We start from the raw sequence: 24,403 nt of genomic DNA, 5'->3' as shown, positions 1-24,403 counted from the left end.
TGACTGCATATATTACTAAATTGCAAAATGATTACAACATAATATTAACTACCACCCTCATCCCATCATGTAATTACTACTTCTTTTCGTAGTGAGAATATTTAAGATCTACTCTCCAAGCAACATTTGAGTATATGTGCTGTGGGATTGTTGAGTGTGATGGTCAAGAAAGAATTCTTAAGATGTTTTATGGTGCAACTTAGTAAGTTTAATTAGTACGGGGACAGGATCTGTGGGCAGAAAGAGCTGCACTTTTTGCTGTATGAAACCGGTGACCAGATGCTTCGTTCCCAAGGGGAAGGGGATGTACAGGGAGTATTTGATCATAAATGTCTTCAGGAATAATATTTTCCTCAAGGTTTCTCTGGTGCTTATTATTTAGTTTGATATTAACTATAGGTGAGATGTACAGGCAGTCATGAGACCCTTTAAGAATGCAGCAACCAGCACGTATCTGATCCTTATCAAAACTATGCAGGCCTTAGGCCAGCCTTCTGGGCTAAAGGTGAACATTTTTCTGCTTCTATCCCTCATCATTTCTCCCCAGACCAATTTTCAGTCCTTAAATCTTTAAGGTTCATGAGAGACAAAGGCCTCATCTCCTGTAACTTCTTCAAGCTGATGGGGTCGTAGAGATGTCCCTACCTGTGGACCAAAATTGGTTACTATCTGTCCTTACAAGTAACTGCAGCGGAAGGCCATTGCTGTAGAGTCCAGAGTAGACATCAGGGTGAATCTGTGTAGAGTACTAAGGGCCATCAGTTGGCTGGGCAAAGGAGTCAGGAACTGTGTGCATGTATCTCAACAAGAGGAGAGAACAAAGCAGAAGAGACAACACATTAGGATTCTTACAATGATGAAAATAAGAGAATGAGAAGACCTTTTAGTGTAGACCATAGTCCAGCTCCTAACCAGGAATGTGGCCAATCATTAAATGACAATGTAAGGCCTTTAAGAGCACCCATTTGATTATTCATATCAGTAAGTAACCCTATTATATTTTTGTCATCATCCGGAATGTAGACACAGTATTCTGCTCTAGTTATGGCACATATTCCTCCTTGCACTGCTGTGAAGACATCTAGTACCATTCTATTTTTTTTTTAAACTTCAGGGAGTTCATTTTAATTATGAAAAGCACTGCATTTCTAGAAACTGCTAGTACTGCAACAAAATACCAATATCCATGACCAACACGTAAACTTATAATGATCTGGGCAAAATGTGCATCTCGCTAGTTAAGCAGAAATACTCCTTTTTACATGTTTGAGAAACAATGCTTAAAATCATACAAGGTTTGAAAAACTTAATTTAACAAAGTTTCCACGAAAAGAGAAAACACCCAAGTTGGTAATAATAAAAGTCTTTTGGCTTTCTTACAAATGATAGCTTCACAGCCGCGTAACTCTGAGAGCACAGAGCATTTTGCTAGGAAAAATACAATGACTGTACGCTGTGTTTCCTCTACAGTCTTATGTATCCGAGTCGCCCCCAGACCCTGGCTCACTGGTTATCCGCGTCATCACTCTCTTTGTCCCAGTCTTTCATGGATGCTCCCATCATGAAATCATCACGTAAGATTGTCCATCCAGGGCCCTCTTCTGATTTCACTTCAGTCTGTTTGGCTTTCAAGTTCTTTCCAGTCGAACTTTTCTCACTTGTACTTGCATCCATCCCTCTCAGGACACTGATGAAATCTTTCTTGGAAACAGTCGATATCAACTTAGCACGTTTTCTAATAGAACTTCCAGCTTCTTTAACCTTTTCATCAACGTTCTTTTGGTGCTTCTGCATGGCGTTAAATAACTGTACCACACCCCTTGTTGCAATTCTCTGAAGATTTCTCTCTGTTTCTTTGTCTTTAACAACATCTGGCTTTACTCTGCACATCATTTCCCATTCCCGCTTCTTATCAAGCTGTTTTCTCTTCTCTAGTCTTTTCTTTTTCCTTTTCCAGCTCTCTGTTTTTGACCAGAATAGTGGATTTACTTTAGGAGTTTTCTTGTTAAGAATTTTAGCCATGGCATCCGCCCAGCCCACGTTAGTTCCAACACTAGCTTCGGCTGTATGTTCATTTCCATTGCCACAGGGTTCAACTTCATCTTCATTGTCAGCTTCCACTGCTTCATCATCTGTAGAAAAGTGATCCTTTTCTGATTCACAACTTCCTACAGAACCTCCACTGTCGGCAGCGTCTTTGCCCTCATCTTCCAACTCCGAAGCTACTGCCCTGGCTACCATTTTCATCTTCTTCTTCTTCTTCAGCGAATTTTTCAGCTTTTTCCCTGCACCCACACGTGAGCCCCCCACGGCCGCGGCCATGTTTCCTCCACCATTCTATTTTTTTAAAAAGATTTTATTTATTTATTTGACAGAGAGATCACAAGTAGGCAGAGAGGCAGGCAGAGGGGGAGAGGGAAGCAGGGGCTCAATCCCAGGACCCTGAGATCATGACCTGAGCCGAAGGCAGAGGCCTAACCCACTGAGCCACCCAGGCGCTCCTACCATTCTATTTTGTAACTGCTTTACTCACTTGGGTCATTTTAATGTTTAATAATATAATGGTATTTTGAGAGCCATTTAAGACCTTAATTGTATATTTATCAAGGGATTCCATGTGCCATATAACATTTTATGGACCTACTGGTGGAAGAAAAATAGATGTCAGATGGTCATAGTTATGGAATGCAGACCTTGTCCATCATTGTTTTAGAAATGGAAAATTAGCTGGATTTAGGAAAATCTTATTGCCACAGCCATGTGTCCAGCCTGTTGGAATCAATGGCCATAAATCTGATCCACATAACCATTGTGTTCCATTAAGTGCTAGCCATCTGATGTCTGCTCACCTTGTCCAGTCAGTAGCAAACCTATTTGGTTGCCTTAAAATAATGGTATGGTCATGGGCTTCTACAGGGAGCCATCCCATTTAGCAAGTATTATTGGGCCATGAATCAAGGGTATAGTTTTTTTTTTTTTTTTTCCCAAGCATAAAAGGTATGTCCTACTGTGGGAGTAAGCTACATAGATCCATCCTATATTTGATATAATCTTTCCTGGTTGTATCGATAGGAAGGATTAGTCAGGGAATCTGTTGTCAGGAGCCTATCTGTGGATTGGCATATTCAATTAAAATTTTGATAGTTTGAGGATAAAAGAAAGGTCTCTTATGGCCTGGAGAGCCCCATGTAACATTTACGATGTAACACAGGCCAGCAAGAAACATTCTTCTTACTAATAGAAATATCCCTGTATGTGTTGGTATTAGGGTAAAGTATCCTACTGGTGACGCATTGATGTAAATAATGCCAATCTGTGCCTTGTTGCAGAAGAACCCACCCAGGGAGGCCTGAAGTGCTTGATATGGGCAGTAAACCACATGGTTTTGGAGCTCAGAATAATGTGCGTGTTGAAGAAAAGAGTTACCATTTAGGTGTGGTTTGTAGATAGCAAGCAGAAGAAAAAAGACCTTCATTTCTTCTTATCTTGTTGTTTGAAGAGGAGTTTGAGATCTTCCACTGGTTCGCAGAATATGAAGACACGTTGTCCAGTTTGTTGTCAGCCTGTGTTGAAGGGGGTATAAGTTTAATTATGGAAATATGAGTCCACATCGAGTGGCCTTCTAGCTCTACAACGGTGGGAGTGCTAATACAACCCTCTAAGGTCCTTTCCATTTAGGAATGAGTTCTCCAGAGTTCTTTTCTTTCCAATCTTCTAAATAGACTAGTTGTCCAGGGCTTACTTGCAAAGAAATTTGAGTTTCCTTAGGTCTGGTTTGGGCAGTACCTTATTGGCATATTTGTTGAGAGTTCTATGGACTAATCCAGCTTATGAAAAATTTGAGAGGTTATTATAATCTGGGTCCAAGGATAAGTCAATGGTAAGGAAAGGTCTACCTTATGTCAATTCAAAAGGGCTTAGGGGTGCAAGGGTGGCTCAGTCAGTTAAGCGTCTGCTGTTGGCTCAGGTCATGATCCCAGGGTCCTAGGATCAAGCCCTGCACCGGGTTCCCTGCTCAGCAAGGAGCCTGCTTCTCCCTCTGCCCAACCGCCCCCCCATGCTTGCATTTTCTCTCTCTCTCAAGTAAATAAATAAAATCTTTAAAAAGAAAAAAGGCTTTACCCCAATCTTTTCCATGGAGTTTTTTTGTTTTTTGTTTTTTGTTTTTTTTTGAGAAAGAGAGAGAGAGAGAGAGCAAGTAGGGGGAGGAGCAGAGAGACAAGCAGACTCTCTGCTAAGCATGGAACCTGATGCAGGGCTCTGTCCCAGGTCCCTAAGATTCTGACCTGAGCCAAAATCAGATACTTAACTGATTGAGCCACCCAGGCGCCCTTCCCATGGGGTCGTTCTTACTCTTAAGAGACCTATTAGTGAAAGAGTTATCCAGTTTTCTTTTTTTTTTTTCTAGACTCATCTGAGTGAGATGTCTTTTTTCTTTTTAAGATTATATTTATTTATTTATTTATTTATTTATTTATTTATTTATTTATTTATTTTAGAGAGAGAGCAAGCAGGGGAAGGGGCAACAGGAGAGGGAGAGAGAAAATCTCTGCATTGAGTGTGGAGCCCAATGTGGGGCTCGATCCCACTACCCCAAGATCACAACCTGAGCTGAAATAAAGAGTTGGACACCTAACTGACTGACCTACCCAGGTGCCCTGTGAAATATCTTTTTAAATTATTTTTTTAATTATTTAAAAAAAAAGATTTTATTTATTTATTTGACAGACAGAGATCACAAGCAGGCAGAGAGGCAGGCAGAGAGAGGGGGGGAAGCAGGCTCCCCACTGAGCAGAGAGCCTGATGCGGGGCTCGATCCCAGGACCCTGGGATCATGACCTGAGCCGAAGGCAGAGGCTTTAACCCACTGAGCCACCCAGGCGCCCCTCTTTTTAAACTATGATTAATCTTTTCAACTTTGCCTGATGATTGAGGATGTCAGGTTGTATGCAAAAAATATTTAATTTTAAGGGCTTGGGCTTTGTGTTAAGTTACTTGGGCTATAAAGGATCAGCCCTTGTCACTTTGAAGAGATCAAGGGAGCTCAAACCGAGGATAATTTCCCTTATAAAGTCTTTGTTACCTCAGTAGCTTTTTCTGTCTTACATGTGAAGGCTTCCACCCATCCAGTAAAGATAGACTAATAAATATTTATATCCCCTCACAAGGTAGCATTTGTGTGAAATCAGTTTGCCAGTCTTCCCCAGGATATAGTCCATGTTTTTGTTCAAGTTTTAAAAGAGGAGCTGGTCAGGGCACCTGGCTGGCTCAGTCAGTAGAGCATTCTACTCTTGATCTTGGGGCTGTCTGTTTGAGCTCCACATTGGGTGTGAGGTTACTTAAAAATAAAAATCTTTAAAATCTTAAAAAAAAATAAAAAAGAGGCGGATGATTATAATACACCTTCTCAGTTAACCTGGGCACATATTGCATAGGACTTACATGCCTTTTGTAAAAGGGCTCTTAATCCTGTTCCATCAAACAAGGATTTGGTGAAATCCCATAAAGCTTTTCTTTTCATATGAGTAGCCTGGTGCTGGCCTATTGCTAATTTCCATTGTTTTTCCTTAGGGACAAAGATTTTTCCGTTATCATTCTTGTACCATCTGCTGGCAGTTTTAGTAGATTCTTCCCCAAGTGCTCTGTTGCTTTCTTCTATAGTATACTTGGGAACCACAGTGCTTAAGGGATTAGAGACTGGTATAAAACTCATAACTAGTTTAGTGTGAATTGCCAGGTTGGGTGCCGATTGGCTACATTATTTCCTTTATTATTTTTTTTTAAAGATTTTATTTATTTATTTGTCATAGAGAGAGAAGCGAGAGTGAGCACAGGCAGACAGAGTGGCAGGCAGAGGCAGAGGGAGAAGCAGGCTCCCCGCCAAGCAAGGAGCCCGATGTGGGACTCGATCCCAGGATGCCGGGATCACGACCTGAGCCGAAGGCAGCTGCTTAACCAACTGAGCCACCCAGGCGTCCCAAATTATTTCCTTTAGATTCTAAATGTTTTCCCTTTTTTTTTTAAATTGAAGATTTTTATTTACTTATTTGACAGAGAGAGACACAGCGAAAGAGGGAATACAAGCAGGGGGAATGGGAGAGGGAAGAAGCAGGCTTCCCGCTGAGCAGGGAGCCCGATGCGAGGCTCCATCCCAGGACCCTGGGATTATGACCTGAGCTGAAGTCAGACGCTTAATGACTGAGCCACCCAGGCGCTCCAATGTTTTCCCTTTTGATATCCTCTCTAAGATATATTACAGCAACTTCTTTAGGGAGATGAACTGCCTTTAGTAGAGTTATAATTTCAGGTCCATATCTAATAGGGGAATTACGACTAGTTAATAATTCTCTTTTCTTTCCAGATGACACCATGTGCATGAAGTACAAGGAAGGCATATTTTGAATCTGTATATATTAACTCTTAGGGCTTTAGCTAACTGAAGAGCTCAAGGGAGAGCTATCCATTCTGCTTTTGAGCTGAAATATTGATTGGGGGTGCCTGGCTGGCTCAGTCAGTGGAGCATGTGACTCTTGATCTTTTGGTTGTGTGTTCAAGCTCCATGTTGGGTGTAGAGATTACTTAAAAATAAAATCTTGGGGCATCTGGATAGCTCAGTCAATTAAGTATCTGATTCTCGATTTTGGCTCAAGTCATGATCTCAGGGTCATGGGTTCGAGCCCCATGGAGGGCTCCATGCTCAGTAGGGAGTCTGCTTGAGTTTTTCTCTTTCCCTCTGCCCTTTCCCCTACTCACTCACCCTCTCTCTCTCTCTCTCTCAAATAAATAAATAAATCTTTAAAAAGAAAATATTTTTTAAAGATTTATTTATTTATTTGAGAGAGAGAGAGAGAGTGAGAAAGCATGAGCAGGGGAAGGGGCAGAGGGAGAAGCAGACTCCCCACTCAGCAGGGTTCCATCCCAGAACTCTGGGATCATGACCTGAGCCGAAGGCAGATACTTAACCAGCTGAGCCACCCAGATGTCCCAAAAATAAAATATTAAAAAAAAAAATACTGATCTGTAATGGGTTGGCCTCAGTAGTTTTCATTAAACCAACAATTGTGTAGCCAGGCTTTCTTTGTCCTCCTATAAAAATACTACCGTCCATAAATCAGCTAACATCAATGTTGTCTATGGCTTGATCTTCTAGATCTGGATGGCTGGAAGAGACTAGTTTTATTACCTCTTTACAGTCCTATACAGATGCAATAGTGGCATGGTCTCATCCAGGTACGAGGGGTGCCGGGTTTAAGGTTTGACAGATTTCGAGAGCAATACTGGGGGAGCTAAAATCATTGCTTGATACTTAGTCATCCCCCTGTCATCCACTGATGTTCTTTAGTTTCTAAAAGTCCTTAAACCTGATGAGGAGTCATCACTGTCAATGGCTGTTCCATTGAAAGTTTGGACGCTTCTACTAACAGTGCAGCAGCTGCTACTGCTTGGAGACATGCTGGCCATCCTCGGGCTCCCTTGTCAATGGCTTTGGAAAATATCCTACAGGTCCAGATTCTTACCTGCATTTTTGTGTTAGTACTCCTAGGGCGTGGCCCTGACTTTCAGCAATGAATAAGGTAAATGGCTTTTCTAAGTTTAGTAGAGCTAGGACTAGGGCCACGGATAGTTTAGTTTTTAGTTGTTGAAAGGCCCCCCTGTTGTCCTTTAAAGCCTCTTCATCTGGCCCTCTAATGGGCTCATATGGAATTTTAGCTAAGATTCCAAATCCTGGGATCCACAGGCTACAAAATCCAGCTATTCCTATAAAGGTTCAGAGTTGGTTTTTTGTGGCAGGTGACCCCAATTCTATTATAGTTCTTTTTCTCTCAATGGACAGGAAATGATGTCTAGGAGTTAATTTATATCCTAAGGATTATACCTTCTGTTTAGATATTTGAGCCTTTTTCCATGATACTCGGTATTCTCTAAGAAAGTTTAGTACAATACAATTATAGTCTGAGGCCTCTTTTGTGGGGCTATATATTAAAATATCATTGACATGGGGTCCCTGGGTGGCTCAATGGGTTAAGCCTCTGCCTTCTGCTCATGTCATGATCTCAGGGTCCTGGAATCGAGCCCCACATTGGGCTCTCTGCTCAGCGGGGAGCCTCCTTTCTCCTCTCTCTCTGCCTCCTCTCTGCCTACTTGTAATCTCTCTCTGTGTGTCAAATAAATAAATAAAATCTTTAAAAATAAATAAATAAAGGGACGCCTGGGTGGCTCAGTTGGTTGGACGACTGCCTTCAGCTGAGATCATGATCCTGGAGTCCCGGGATCGAGTCCCGCATCGGGCTCCCTGCTCCGCGGGGAGTCTGCTTCTCCCTCTGACCTTCTCCTCGCTCATGCTCTCTCTCACTGTCTCTCTCTCTCAAATAAATAAATAAAATCTTTTAAATAAATAAATAAAATATCATTGACATATTATACTACTGTTCCCTGAGGCCATACAAGAAGTCTCAGTTCTTTCCTGAGTACGTTGCCAAACAAATGGGGACTGTATCTAACTTCCTGCGATAGGACTGCCCATGGAAGCTGGCATGCTTGGTGTTCTCCTAACGGAATCCCTTCGAAGGCAGATAGAGGCCCCCTCCCTTAAGGGATTACAAAAGAAAGCATCCTTTATATCAAGCACTGCAAACTATTTTCTATCGCTGAGAATTTGAGTCAGGATAGTGTAAGGATTTGGCACTATAGGGTGAATAGGGACAGCTTCATTTATTGTTCTAAGGTCTTATACTAGTCTATATTCTCCATTAGGCTTCTTAATAGGCAAAAGAGGAGTATTGTAAGAGGACTGGAAAAGTTTAAGAATCCCACATTTAAGAAATTTATCTAGGAGTGGTTAGAGGCCCGCCCTGGTTTCTGTCTTAAAAGGATATTGGTGTTTTGTGTGGAATAGTAGCAAGATCCTTTAGAGCTATTTTGATGGGATAGACCCATATTGCCTCCTCTGGGGTATCACAATTCCAAACTTGTGGGTCTACTCGTTCCCAAATGTTAGAGGAAGTTCCAGGATGGATGTCTAGTTTTTCTTTAGCCAGCAAGGAGAAGAGACCATCCCCCTGTCTAGTTATTTTGAACTAGATTCCCAACTTCAACACGAGGTCCCTTCTCAATAGGGGAGCAGAACAGGAAGGAAAACCAGGAAAAGAGTGTATAACTAATAGGTTTCTATATTTACAGGTTAAAGGAAGAGTTTGTAAGCATGATTTAGGTTCTCCTTCTACTCCAGTAATTTTACATTTAGAAAGGTCAGGCCAGAATGCAGAACAAGGACAGAGTAAGTGGTTCCTGTATCAATAAGTGAATCAGTGAACTTACCTCTCACACCCAGGGCTCAGCCATCTTGATGTTCAGGGGAGCTGGACCAGCCTCAGGGCCCTGTTATACTATCTCTTCAAGTTGCTGCTCTCAGGCTGGGAAATGAGTTCCTGGGATACCTGGGTGGCTCAGTCAGTTAAGCGTCTGCCTTTAGCTCTGGTCATGATCCCAAGGTCCTGTGATGGAGTCCTGCATCGGGCTCTCTGATCAGCGGGGATCCTGCCTCTCCCTCTGCCTGCTGCTCCCCCTACTTGTGCTCTCTCTTGCTCTTTCCGACAAATAAACAAATAAAATCTTAAAAAGAAAGAAAGAAAGAAAGAAAATGGGTCCCTGTCTTTTGTCTCTCTCTGGTGGCCAATGGGTTCCTGTCTTCCTCTCTCTCCGGTGACCTCTCTTTTCCAGTGTCCCCCTGCCCTGCAGACAGAACATGGTCCTGGTGGAGGGCATTTATCAGGACATCCTTTACTCCAGTGTCCAGTTTGGGTGTAGCTATAGCGTGGGGTCTTACCTGGACTTCTGTCTGGTGCTGGCTTCTTCTGCTGCTCCTGGCTTGCTGACATTGTAGGGGATCCACAATAGTGCAGCCAGTATTTAAGCCTACATTCTGCTGTGTATTTTAGCACCGTGGTCCTTTTTCTGTCTTAGAGTCATATCTCTGTTATTAAAGACTCCAGTGGCCACTTCCAGCAGCCACTGGTTTGGAGTTTGAGGGCCTAAGGCCATTTTTGGCAATGTACAGCCAATGTCTGCTGTGGACTGGCTCATAGAATGAGCATTTAAGATAGCCATCCCTTCTAGTGTGGCTGGGTCTAAATTTGTGTGTGTGTGTGTGTGTGTGTGTGTGTGTGTGTATTTTTAAGATTTTATTTATTTATTTGACAGAAAGATTTCACAAACAGACACAAACAGATCACAAACAGAGAGAGAGGGAAGCAGGCTCCCCGCTGAGCAGAGAGCCCAATGTGGGACTCAATCCCAGGACCCTGAGATCATGACCTGAGCCGAAGGCAGGAGCTTAACCCACTGAGCCACCCAGGCGCCCTAAATTTGTATATTTATGAATTGCTTCTATTAAACATCCTTGAAACAAGGCTGGATTTTCATCTTCTGCCTGGGTTACCTGCTTAACTTTATCAAAACTGACAGGTTTAGAAAATCCTCTTTTTATTCCTTCCAATAAACGGTTGACCATATGGTCTCATCGTTCTCTGCCAGATCTGTCCTCTTGATGGTTCCATTGAGGCTCAGCCTTAGGAACAGGGTCTCCTCCTACTGGACAATGATTTCTATCCCTCCTGGCCAGCTCATCTGCAAATTCTTGTGCCCAGCCCAAATCTGGGCCTTTTCTTCTGGGGTATGACATTGTATTAGAATAATTTAGATATCCTGCCAGGTTAAATCAAATATTAGAAATACCCGGTGAAATCCATTATAAACTTGGTTAGATTCTCTTAGTATTGTCCTAGTTGTTGTTTTTACTTGAACCAAATCTGACATGGAAAGTGGGACATGGACGTTAATGGTGCCCATTTCCCCATTTGCTACTTCCTGAAGTAGATACAATCCTGCCTTAGTCTAAGTGGTAGGTACGAATCTCCACTTCTCTGTGTTCTGCTGGACTAGAAGTGGAAGGCTGTGAAGGTTTGTGTGGAGGGGGCGTTACTAGGGGACCTGGACTCAACTCGCAGGCTTATTTCAATTTTTTCTTCTACTAATTGACTTTCTTGTTTGTCTGACTCAGGTGTTTTCTTTGGAGGAGTAGTCCGCTTAAACTATCATCATCTGAAACATCCAATGGCAGAGGGACTTGGAATCCTACCAGACACATCCTCCAAGTCTGTCTTGGATCAGGATGCTGACTCAATGGCCTAACAGCCTGAGTCAGTAGGGCAGTTTGGTCCATTTTCCCTGATGCCTATGAAGAAAGGTCTAATTGATAAATAGAACTGAAGTATTGAGGACTGGTTCATGGATCATTTTTCATCATCCTCCAGAGAATATTAAGGCCAGGCATCATTACAGAGGAAGATGAGATGCTGCTTCTTTAAATCCTGTTGTCCACATGACTCCAATGTGCTAGGAGACAGGCTAAAAGGGGAATCCTCTGGGATTGAGGAAGTTGATCCCATAGTTAATTCCTATAAAGTGAAGAGAGTACTTTAACTAACTAGGAGTCCATTACCAAAATCCCCCTCAGCTTCCAAATGGTGTCCCATCAGGAAATTTGCCGAAGGTTCCTGGGGTTCAGAGTGGCAGGAGGTGTCCCTCTTTCTCAACTGCTCTGACACCTTTGTGCCACTTGAGAAGAGATGCTGACCTCGCTTCACTTCCCTGCTGCATCCTAGGCTACAGCAGAAGCTGGGGAATGGACTGAAATGCCTCAGAGACTGGGGCTGCCTCTACCCATTTTGAGGGAGTTGATATATTTGGCGACCAATGATACTACCTTTTGTAAGCCTCTAGAACTAATATTAATGGATGCGGTGGAGGCCATCAGAAGGGGCAGCTATTTTATTTTTAAAGATTTTATTTATTTATTTATTTGATACAAAGATAGAGAGAGAGCACAAGTAGGTGAAGCAGCAGAGGGAGAGGGAGAAGCAGGCTCTCCATGGAGCAGGGGGCCTGATGCGGGGCTCGATCCCAGGATGCTGGGATCATGACCTGGGCTGAAGGCAGATGCTTAACTGACGGAGCCACCCAGGTGCTCCAAGACGGGCCAGCTATTTCATATCATATTAAGCATCATGTATCTAAGCTAGAGGTACTTTCAATCTGAGAGCAGGATGGAGAATGACGAACAGATCATGGGAAAGGACTAATGAGAAACATGAAAAAAAACCCAAAGTATGGAAATCCTATCTAATCCAAGCAACTTTCTCATGACCTTTATCCATGATCCAGTCCCAAGGGAGCAGTCCCGCCTTGGGTGAGTGCCTCAACTCTGTAATGGTTCCCACTGATCCCTTTCAGGTACGTGACAAAGACTAGGGATAAAGAAGACTTACCTAATCACACCAATGGTCTTGGATTCTCTCCATTGTCCCCATATGGGACACCAAAAATGGTGCAGTACAGTTGAAAGAATTCTTGAGCTATTCTACCGTGCAACTTAGTAAATTTAATTTAAGTTGGTACGGAGGCAGGACCCGTGGGCAGAAAGAGCTGCACTTTGTGCTGTATGAAGCTGGTGGTCAGATGCTTTAGTGCCCAAAGAGGAGGACACGCAGAGAATATGTGATCATAAATGTCTTTGAATTTCTACATGTAAAACTACTTTTGCAAGATTTCTCTGGTGCTTATTATTCAGTTTGATATTAACTGTCAGTGAGTTAAGGGTCATCAGACCCTTTAAGAATGCAGCAACCAGCACATATTTGATCCTTATCAAAACTATGCAGGCCATAGGTCAACCTTCTGAACTAAAGATGAACATTTTTCTGCTCCCATCCTCATATGATACAATATTATTAGCTATAATCACCATGCTATACATTAGATCATCAAACTTGTTAATCTAATAAATGGAAGTTTGTGCCCTTTGACCAATGTCTCCCCATTTCCCCACCCCAATCCCCTGGTGGCTCTTTTTTTTTTTTTTTTTTTTTACATCGTCAAACACTATTCTACTGTTGGCATGTACCAAGTTTATTTATCCATTCACCTACTGAAGGACATCTTGGTTGATTCCAAGTTTTGGAAATTATAAACAAAGCTGCTATAAACATTCATATGAAGGTTTGTGCGTGGACATACGTTTCCAGCTCATTTGGGTTAATATCAAGAAGTATGATTCCTGGCTCATATGGTAAGACTATGTTTAGCTTTTAAGAAACTGCCAAACTGTCTTCCAAAGTGGCTGTACCATTTTGCATTCTTGCTTTTTTGGATTCTCATTTTTTTTTCCTTAATGTGCAATGAGAATTCAAAGTCATTTAGAGGAAATCTGAGTATAGATTCCTTCTAAATAATAAAAGTTTTATGTCAGTCATTCACAGTTATCAATCTAATTCCAGTGAATCAGACTCAATCAACCAAATCTAATTCCAATGATATTTTTTACATTATTGAGAAATTCCAAAACACCCAATTTAGAATTTTCTTCTTTTGTCCTTATTATCTTTTGAAAACCTTTTTATTATGGAAAATGCTGTATACAGACTCTTCAAAGAGCAGGTAATCAGTGTAATGAAATCAATGTGTAAACACCACCTAGCCCCACCAGCTGGGAACCAACTTGTGGCCAGCCCTGTCTCATCCATAACCCTGTCCACTTCCTCTCCCATTTTTGTTTTCCAACTGGTAATTTTATTGAGACATCCCTTTATTGAGATTATTTCCTTTGAGGTAATATTCATTTACAATAAACTGTATCCATTTTTGTGTACAATTAAATGAGATTTAACAGGTATATACCCCCTTGAAACCACTGCAGTAATCAAAATACAGAACATTTCTATCATTCCCCAAATTCTCTTGTGCCCCTCTGCAGTTTCTTCCCTTCCTCCTTCTGCTGCTAGTCCCAGACCACCATGATCAGACTTTTTTCACAATATATATCCCCCCTCATATTTTGGAGCAAATGTCAGATAGCCTATCATTTTGTTTATAAATAATTTATTGATTTTTTAAATAAAATTTTTAATATGCATCTCTAAGACATAAGACCTCCTTTAAAAAAAAAAACCAGCATAGGGTGCCTGGGTGGCTCAGTCAGTTAAGCATCTGCCTTCAGCTTAGCTCATGATCCCAGGGTCCTGAGATCAAGTCCCGCATCAGATTCCTTACTCAGCAGGGAGCCTGCTTCTCCCTCTCTCTGTCTCTTCCCCTGCTCATGCTCTCTCTATATCTCAAATAAATACAGTCTTTAAAAAAAAACAACAGCATAACTACATGTCATTATCACATAACACAATTAGCAGTAATTTCTTAATACTATTAAAACACCCAGTGGTAGAGCAGGTGTGCAGCCTGTACACTAGGTTGAAGCCTCCAAAGCCTGGGAAAGGGGAGAAAAGCAGGGATCACGAGCAGATCAAGCCCTCCCCTCTGGTGGCCAGATTTAGGATATAAAAATATGGGATATTGAGTTGAAGAGTTAAATTTGAATTTTAGCTAAGCAATGAATTTTTAAGTATGTCCCATTAACGCTTGGGACATACTTATACTAAAAAATTATTTATTGTTTATCTGAAATGTAAATTTAATAGGTGCTTATCTGAAAGTTAAATTTAACAGGTGTTTCTCTGGCAATCCTACACCTCCCCCTCCCATGCACACATACATACTGAAAAGATGCTCTTCTAGACCCTAAATACACGTCAGTGTCATGTGACTCTTCAGGTAACCCCCCCTTCCCCACAAGTCTATATATAGAACACTGTCAGGAGCCCAGGAAGCATCTAGAGAGGGCTGGTAATTCAGAAAGCTGAGCTCCATCTTGACCAAGGTGGGACTAGATAGAATGAGCTCAAAATCCCCAAAGGAGATAGGGCATCTCCTCCCAGTCCCTTCCCTCTTCCCCATCCTTCTTGTGGACAGAGACTGACTTCCAGATTCCTCTCATGTATTTCCAACTGGCCTGGGTCCAGAGTCTCAAACAAAACCCAATCCAGAAGTCCCCTCTCCCTTTCTTTTTTTAAAGTTTGTTTGTTTATTCAAGCAATCTCTTTACTCAATGTGGGACTCGAACTCACAACCCCAAGATCAAGTGTCACATGCTCTTTTGACTGAGCCAACCAGGCAACCCCGCTCCACCCCACCTCACTCTGCTTTTCTGACAGGCTCAGAAGGATAATAAAGTAAAGCCTAATTAATCTGAGGTATGCAAGAGCGAGCTTTCCCTTGCACCTTTGTACAGAGTTGCACTTTGCTCTGGAAAGCTCCAAGTGGCTATTGCTACAACGTAAATGGGGTCTCACTCTTCAGCAGCCCTTTTAGGAATGATCAGACACGTTGGCTCAAATGGCAAGATGATGTCACCAAGCACTGTCCTCCTCAGAATTTATTTTGGGTCTAATGCACGTTACCATAGCGGTGAGCCAGGATGCAGGTGCACCTCTGTGAGACATTTGTGGAAGGCAAAAAAACCTTCTGCCCCTGTGTCTCTGAAAAAGAGAGCTCTTTACCTGCCATCACAGGTGCCTGCACACCTGGCCAATAACATCCCTCACCACACAATTGCTTGTTACTGTACTTCTATTTATTGTGAACTATGTCATCCATACAGAAGAGCAAACAGAACATATGTACAGTTGCAGGTGTCATCATAAATTGGGCGAAGCCACCAGGTCCAGAAGAGTACTCTGCTCCCCAGGAGCCCTGTGGGGCCCATCCCTCCTCACATTCCTCTCTTCCCCTTGGAGATGGGCATCATCCGATTTTTTGCTGTTCTATTCAGTGTATCTGCTCTTTGTGTACCTCTAAGCAAGCCCCTGTTTTTGAAGTTCATATAATTGGAATTACAGTGTATATATTCTTTGTGACTTGTTTCTTCCTCACAATTGTTCTTAGACTAGCAATGTTTTCAAGCTTGTGGATTCAGGAGTATGCTATCTTCACAAAAATTAGTGGCCTTGATGTCATCCTGACCAGCTTTGTTTGGCCTCCTAGCTCAGCCACTTACTTGCAAACCATGTGACCCCTCTTTTCCTCCTTTGTAAAACATGAAACAGATTATACCGCTGGACATGAGCGCCTCAAGACCAAGAAGTGTATTTCAGTTGTCTTTCTCTTCTCAGCAGCTCAGCGCCCACTAGCTGATGGATCCTGAATGAGTAAAGGAGTTGGGGGGCACCTGGCTGGGTCAGTGGGTAGACCATGTGACTCTTAATCTCAGGGTGGTGAGTTCAAGCCCCGTGTTGTGCTTAGAGCCTACTTAGAAAAATAATAAAATAAAAATAAAGGAGTAGGGATGAAGCCCTAATACCACCCCTAATTCATAGCAAATACTTAACACATGGTGGGTAAACTCATTATTATGTCATTATTGCCTTTTTTTTTTTTTTTTAAGTAAGCCCTACACCCAACATGGGGCTTGAACTCAGACCCTGAGATCAGAAGTCACATGTTCTACCCACTGAGCCAGCCAGGCGCCCCTCATTAGTGTTGTTTATTACCTGCCTATGGTAGGCAGCCTCTGAAAGGGCCTCTGAATACTCCTGGTATTCTTATAGTCGTACATCCCTTGAGTATGGCCTGGATTTGCTAGCTCAGTTCTAACAAATAGACTGTGGTAGAAGTGATGGGATGTCAAGTCCAAGAGTAGGTTATAAAAGCCATGACTTCCACCATGGATCCTCTTTCTCACTGCCTCTCGGATTGCTTCCTCTAGAGGAAGTCAGCTGCCATGTCATGAAGTAGTCCTGTGGAGAGGCCCAGGTGGTGAGGGTTCAAAGTCTGCCAACAACCACACAAGTGAGCTCAGAAGCCTGTTTCCCTTCCAGCTGAGCCTTTGGATGAGACCGTGACCCCAGCTACAAGTTGACCACAACCTTACAGAAGACCTTCAGTCAGAAGCTCCCAGCTAAGCCATGCCTGGATTCCTGACCCACAGAAACTGTAAGATAATAAATGCTTGCTGTTTTAAGCTGCTACATTTTGGGGCAATTTGTTGCACCTGATAAATAAGTCACATACACCCTTCTCTTGGATGAAAGGAGCACTGGACAGTTTTTAGAGCATGTGACAGATAGGGAGATGCACCGCTGAGATCCCCATTTAAGGAGATCCCAAGTGCCTGATGCCAGGAGTGCAGTTCTCTGACAGCCTTGAGGGGCCAGCCCAGTTTTCAAGCCGAGGTCATGCTCTTCTTGGAGTGCTCTCCTCAGCGAATGGGTGAGCTGCAGTAGTGGCACAAGGACCCACCCATCTCTGCCCAAATGCAGGACCCCTTGAAGTGGGCAGTCTTTGCTTCAGAGCTCCATGTTGGGCTGGCAGAGACTTTGGTCTGTGCTGGGTCTTATCTATCTGTGGGTGTCACTCCCCAGTAAACCTCTCTCATTCTCAATCCCATTTTGGCCTGGGTCCACTATAGACTCCACCCTTTCCTCTCTCTGTGTCCCTGGGCGAGTTACTCAGCCTTTCTGAGCTTTTTCTTCTTGCATGTAAGTTGGATGATAAATAATGTGGGGTTCGAGTGAGGTATTTATAGAGTGTCACAGGATGCGGAGCACAAAGTGCTAAATCAAGGATGACTATTACACGTCCACAGACCACACGCCAACCAGACACTTTACATTTTCCAGAAACTTGTATTGGAAATCAGTTTAATATATTGTGTAGTATATCTATAGTAGATGTTTGGCTTTCATGAGTTCCTTATGGAACTCCAAAGTACCAAATGCCCCCATAGCATGTACTGTCACCCATAAAATGAACCAAAGTACAGCTGAAAATTATACATGACTTTTAGTTCCTTAACAGTTCTATAAATAGGGAACTAAACCTTTATAAATCTGTTATGATATGCCAAAGCAATTTGGTGAATTGTTTCTCTTGTTTGCATTGGACTTCATCACATCAGAGGGTTGAGTCACCTCTGAATACCGCCCTTTTAATAAACCCAGACATCTGAAATTTAACATGCCCAAACCTGTTCCTCCCACAATCTGCCTCACTTTGGTGATAATTCCAAACTAGAAAACAGGAAGCCATCTATGGCACCTCCCTCCCTCTCCTTCCCACCTCTGATCCAATAGCATGCTTTGTCTATTTGTTTTCCTTTCCAAATGCCCTAAACCCACGAACCTCCTTCCAGCTCCATGGATGCAACTGGCCTCTTTCTTCTCTTTCAAGAACCTCCTAGCTTGCTTCCTCTTGCCTTTAGAATAAAGACCACAGTCTTTGCCAAGGCTGAGAGGCTCTGCATGAGCTGGGCCCTGCCCCTCCACAATACCACCTCCAATCCCCAAACACACATGGGTGCCAAGCTCGCTCTTGTTGTCGGACCATCCTGCAGGCCCTTCCTGTGTCTGGAACTCCCCTCCACCTACTCTTGGCACTGCACACTCCTTTTCCTCTGTCAGGTCTGGGCCTACATGGCACCTATTAACCACCTCCTAAAGTAGGTTCCACCACTCACGGCCTCCTCCCATTACCGTCAATCCCGGCAGCCAGGTCATTTCTTTTTGTTGCCTGCACCCCAATTTGTCACGACATATTTATTTGTTTATTGAAGGCTTTCTCCAGCTCGTTGCAGTTTCTTCGAGCGCACCAGTCTTTCGTACCCCTTTTGTTCATCCAGGGCCAAGCCCAGCGCTGGCCATAACACAGGCTTCGTAAATGTCCATCGGATGAATTTTCCAACTAAGAATATCGATTTTCTCTTTAGCAGTCATTTTGCCACTATTGCAAAAGCCATACCTTTCCATTGTAGAAAAGATTATAAAATACAGATTGAAGAAAAGGATAAGACCATGTTACCCTACATTTAGAGCTAGCTACCGTTAGCCTTCACATACATTCTTCTGGGGCAATTGTCATGCACCTCTAGCCACCTGTATAGGGATATATATGTTCCCAAGTCCTTCAGCTTTCTGTGGTCACTCCTTCAACAGCCAAACAGAACATCCTTGGTCCCCATGCACACCCTGAGGGAAATCAAGCCTTCTGGAGGGGCTATAATGGGACGTGGCTTCCTTGTTTACCAGGAGGAAAGAGTACAGATGGCGGCATTCAGTGACAGCCTCTGGGGAGGTCCCTGGAAGCAGGGGAGGCACAGCTCTCGTGGTCAGCAACCCAAAGCTGGAGGAGAAAGGGAAACAGACAGCTCATAATAAATGTGCTTGACTTCGTGCTTTCCATCTTTCCAATTCCTAGTGCTTCTCAAGACAACCCACAGTACTTCTTGAGAGCTGACCCAGGCCAATTTCAGCCAACCTGCCCAGCAAGATCTAAGCCGAGGCTAACAGCGTGTCCAGACAACACAGAGGGCACAATTACCAACAAGTGAGTTTAACTTCAGCCAAACTTAACCAAATGTGGGAGAAGTCTGAAAAGTCTAGGAGACCCCAGAGCTGTTTAGAATATGTATCGTCAAGTGGAGTGGGGTAGGGGAGCCACTGGGCCATTCCACAGTCAGACCAGAGGGACAGGATGTATCCAGGCACTTTTCCTGGTAGTACGTCTTCCCAACAACCCTGCAGGGGAGGTGGTTTTTACCCCTTTCACAGGGAGGTTAAATCGTGTGACCAAAGTGACACGGCTAGAGGGGCCAGAGCTGGGATTGGAACAAAATCTGTTTGACTCCAGAACCTGAATTCTTTCTGTGGATCAGGAAGATAGATAAAAGTATCAGCATTGCTGAATTCCAGGACGGTTCATGGCATAGTCCTGTGTCGCTAGAAAGTAAAGAAAATATGGGGCACGTGGGTGGCTCAGTGGGTTAAAGCCTCTGTCTTCAGCTCAGGTCTTGATCCCAGGGTTTTGGGATCAAGCCCCACATCGGGCTCTCTGCTCTGCAGGGAGCCTGCTTCCTCCTCTCTCTCTCTGCCTGCCTCTCTGCCTACTTGTGATCTCTGTCTGTCAAATAAATAAATAAAATCTTAAAAAAAAAAAAAGAAGAAGAAGGCAGTATTCTATTTGTTTTGCTTTTGCAAATGAGGGGATTGAAGTACTGAAGAGAATCAGAATTATTTGTCCAAGTTCGAGTCAATACCTGTGCTAGAATTCACACCCAGAGACTCTTGCTCCAAAACACACTCCTTGAGGCCCCCGTGCTATGCTCCTGCTAATAGAAACAGGCCAGCAGCCTTTCGGCCCTCGCTGCAACAGTTCCAAAGGCCTGTCCAGGAGGGACATGACCATTTGGGTAATGGAGACAGGAGCTGTGGAGTCAGGCCTGCTGAATCCACATCTAGCCGGCGACCTCCCCCAGGGGGCTGCCCCTCAGCTCAGCTTCAAGCCTGAACACTTTGGCTGCCTCCTCCTTCCTGCTATTTCCCAGGACTGTGATGTGAACCTGCAGAGGAACGAAAGCACCACAGGCCTGCTGGGACTCTCCTATCTCCTGTGTCCAACACCGTTCCTCTTTTGTTCACCCCATGTCAACAGACCACAGAGCTCAGCACCTCCTCAGCTTCCAGAAATATTGTGTTCACCCACACATACAACAGGGAGCACCACCAATTTGAATGAAAATTTGAAAGCACAGCTGGGGAAGGGAACCTACAGCCCACGACTCACAGAAAACCATTATTCCATTTTCATTTTTCAACTCTTCTTCCCAGCCTGCTAACCATTTTATGGTCATTCCCCTCTTGGCCTTTTCCCCACACATGTTCCCTGCCCTCTGGGGTAGCAGATGGTGGTCCAGAAAGGCCTTCTCTCTTCCCTGTGTCTTTGCTTCTCACTCTCCCCTCACACCCTGGGCACACACAGATTCCTCTTAGAGCTTTGCTTGGATTAGCCACTATCTTTTTTTTTTTTTTTTTTAACTTATTAAGTAAGCTCTATACCCAATGTGGGGCTCAAACTCAGGCCCCTGAGATCAAAAGTCCCATGCCCTAGTAACTGAGCCAGCCAGGTGCCCCAACCACCACTTTTCTTATACAGTACATCCTTTGGGCCCTCCTTCTAGTCCAAATAATTTGTTCAAGTGTTTGTTCCAAATAAGTGCTGTTCTCTCCCTGCTTGGTATGCTGGTTAATACATGAGCTCCCTCTACTGCCCCCTGCCCTCACAGAAGCTCTTTTAGAAAGAGGACAGTGGAGAAGTCTAGCAGAGCCATGGTGCCTGTGTTGGGGGGTGGGGAGGGGTTGTCCAGCTGCCTTTGCCGGCACCGGCCTTTTCCCCACTTCCTCCCTTTTGAAAGGTCATCGGCTCCAAAGGTCTCAGCAAGTTTGTCCTGAGCTCCTATTTTTCCAACTGTGGGTTTCTAGCTCTTCCTAACAGCAAGAGGGATTTGTCTCTGGTGACAGCTGCCAAAGGTAGTGGCAGGAATCTCTCAGAGAGCAATTACCTTGAAGAACCTTCCCTGGAGAACAGGCTCTTTCTCTTCCAAATTGGAAAATTCTCACATTGTGCCAATTAGTCCAGAGGGCACTTGGAACTTTACCAGGGGAAACACTATCAACTCTTAAAGGGAAAGTGAGCAAGGCACGAAGGCACCCTTCCCAGGGCCGTGACAGCAGGCAGGTGGCTTTTAGAAAGCACAAAATAATAATGAGCCGTTATCCTGGCTGAACACACTGGAATATAATGTTAAAGCCCATCACTGATTCAAGTTCAATGTGGGGCTCACTGCTCCCCAAAAGGGTATAGATTTCATTGCCAGTGTCTCCTTTACCCTAGAGGTGAAATATCTATTCTGAAAAAGACTTGCAATACCAGAAAACTCCTAAAGTCCATACAGAAATGGACAGCTGGACCTGCTGAAGGTTGATTATTTATCACAATAAGAGAACGGCCAAGGATGGTTGCATGTTTCTTTTTTTAAAAAATATTTTATTTATTTATTTGACAGAGAGAGAGATCACAAGTAGGCAGAGAGGCAGGCATAGAGAGAGGAAGCAGGCTCCCTGCTGAGCAGAGAGCCCGACACGGGACTCGATCCCAGGACCCCGAGATCATGACCCGAGCCAAAGGCAAAGGCTTAACCCACTGAGCCACCCAGGCGCCCTGCATGTTTCTTTTTAATCACACTGGCTTTGGGCTGCATGGCATGATTTCCTTCGAGACAGATTTGCCACCTCCGTTCAGCTTCGCCTCAAACAACACTTACCTTTGCTTGCTTTCCCCAGGTGGGCGGCACCTGACTGGAGTCGTGCAGAGGTGTGCAGACTGGCGGGAGGACCGCTGGCTCGGGCTCACACGCTGCCGTGTGCAAAGTCACAGACTGCACGGCCGCTCTCCGGCTTGCTCCAGAGCGGACTGCACGGTTGTGCACACACCGGACACTTCAGTCCGCGGTGAGTCGGTGGGGAAAGAGGGGATCTTGCAGAAGCTGGCCAGACCCCTCCCATGTGGTTTGGTAGAGGGGACAGGAAGCAGGCCATTTGGAAAAGAGAGAGAGAGAGCTCTGTACACCAGAGGACATGCCGTTGAGCTAACTTGATGTTCCTATTTAATTCTGGAGAGAATCACCTGGGTGCAGCTCTTTGCTTTCGAGTCTGACCCTGATTTTCACTGCAGACCAGTTCTCCTTTTGGCAGGAAGAGGAGGGCACCAGGATCACTCTAGACATCACAGTAAAATATTGTACCCCTTCCTCATGCCCACAAATCACTTTTTTTTCTTTAAAGTAATCTCTACACCCAACGTGAGACTCAAAATCACGACCCCAAGATCAAGAGTTGGATGCTTTACTGACTGAGCCAGCCAGGCGTCCCAATAACCATCTTTTTTTTTAACTTTTTTTTTTTTTTTTTTTTAGGAACAAAACACCCTGATTCCCCAATCCTTATGTATTTTAGATCTGAGTCCCAAAGTGTGTTTTCAGCAAACTTGATTTACTGTAACCGAAGTACATTCTAACACAACCTTCTTTGGACTTGGCGTTTTACTTCCTTTTTAGATTGGTATTTTTATTTTTAAGTATTTTCTCAGTGGTTTCCTTTTTCCAGCCCAGATGAAAACATGGCTTGACTTGAGCTTTTTAGCAATTAAAACAGGTTATTCTTCTAGGAGCGGAGTTAAATGTGTTCCCAGAGAGATGCCAAATGCCATTTTTGGTTGTAGTTCTCTCAAGAGGGCCTTTTAATAGTTCTTGGAGTGGGGTTGGTAATCTCTGGAAACAAGATAAACCAGGAGAAGATTGCCCTGTCCCAGGTCCTTTCTTTTCCTTTACACTTGAGGCAACTGTATTAGAGGTTGGACATCATGAATCTCACAGCTGAACTTGGAATTTCCTGCTGCTGACACTGGCTTTTGTGTTGGGATCAGGAAGACTTAAGAAACGAAACCTAATGCTACGGTCTCAAAATACATTTGAAATGCTTCCCATGGCAGTAACTCTCAACGTCTCCAGGCTTACGAAACAGAGGGTAGCAATGCCATTTCTAGTTTCTAAAACCAGACTGTATTAGAACTAGGTTTGGCTTGATGTGGTAGAAAACCCAAACCATCAGAGGCTTAAGATAGAACTTTCTTGGGACGCCTGGGTGGCTCAGTGGGTTAAAGCCTCTGCCTTCAGCTCGGGTCATGATCCCAGGTCCTGGGATCAAGTCCCGCATTGGGCTCCCTGCTCAGTGGGGAGCTTGCTTCCCTTCTTCTCTCTCTGCCTGCTTCTCTGCCTACATGTGATCTGTCTGTCAAATAAATAAATAAAATCTTTAAAAAAAAAAAGGTAATTTTGCTTTTGGTAGTCCATAGTAATTAAATACCTCTAAATACAGAAAAAGTTTTAAACAAAACCATATTCATCACATGGTTATTTATAATCACACACACAAAAAATGGAATTAGAATGCCAAAATACGGGGGATTGAGCACATCAACTATGGAATATGTTCTTAATGAACTACTGTGCATCTGTTAAAAATTAAGTTTACAGAGTCCACAGTAAGAGAAAACTGCTTATCCTGTTAAATAAAACTACAGAGATACAGATTTGCAGTATAGTTACAACTAACCTAGAGAGAGGAAAAAAGAAACAAAAACAACCAAATACTGAAAACAAACCCCAATGACCTTTCTGGTTAATGAAACTTCTTTTTTTTTTTTTTTTTAAGATTTTATTTATTTACTTGACAGAGAGAAATCACAAGTAGGCAGAGAGGCAGGCAGAGAGAGAGGAGGAAGCAGGCTCCCTGCTGAGCAGAAAGCCCGATGCGGGGCTCGAACCCAGGACCTGGGATCATGACCTGAGCCAAAGGCAGCGGCTTAACCCACTGAGCCACCCAGGCGCCCCTGGTTAATGAAACTTCTATTGACTATTTTTTTTTTTTACATTTCTTTATTTTTCCAATTTTTCTTAATGATTATACTTATTGTTTTATTAGAAATAAAAATAAATCCCATTCTCTGGTCTTTCTAGGTCCCTACATTCTACCCAGTTCATAGGGCTCAATTTAGTCCTTCTTCCTATCTGAAAGCTTCCCCTGATCCCTCCCTCTCTCCCCAGAATCACTGTTAATACCACTTGTAA

The 24,403-nt window shown here is 43.6% G+C and overlaps 1 protein-coding gene and 1 long non-coding RNA gene across 2 annotated transcripts in view; one reads left to right on the top strand and one right to left on the bottom strand.

Moving 5' to 3' along the window:
• The window catches only part of LOC125088042 (uncharacterized), a 43,404-nt gene extending 26,531 nt beyond the window's left edge, over window positions 1-16,873 (top strand). The window contains exon 4 of the long non-coding RNA XR_007123558.1: window positions 16,764-16,873. This is a non-coding gene — a long non-coding RNA (uncharacterized LOC125088042). The remainder of the gene's footprint in view (window positions 1-16,763) is intronic.
• On the bottom strand, window positions 1,110-2,324 carry LOC125088041 (RRP15-like protein). The gene has a single exon (XM_047708962.1). It carries the CDS (start codon window positions 2,320-2,322, stop codon window positions 1,504-1,506), a length of 819 nt encoding a protein of 272 aa, XP_047564918.1. The 5' UTR covers window positions 2,323-2,324; the 3' UTR covers window positions 1,110-1,503.
• Window positions 16,874-24,403: the final 7,530 nt, after the last annotated feature.

The sequence above is a fragment of the Lutra lutra genome, chromosome 16, assembly GCF_902655055.1.
Source record: "Lutra lutra chromosome 16, mLutLut1.2, whole genome shotgun sequence".
Lineage (NCBI taxonomy): Eukaryota > Metazoa > Chordata > Mammalia > Carnivora > Mustelidae > Lutra > Lutra lutra.
This window is presented reverse-complemented; position numbering and strand designations above follow the sequence as displayed.

Coding starts and splice junctions, on each gene's coding strand:
- LOC125088041 (XM_047708962.1), bottom strand. CDS start 2,322: ATGGCCGCGGCCGTGGGGGGCTCACGTGTGGGTGCAGGGAAAAAGCTG.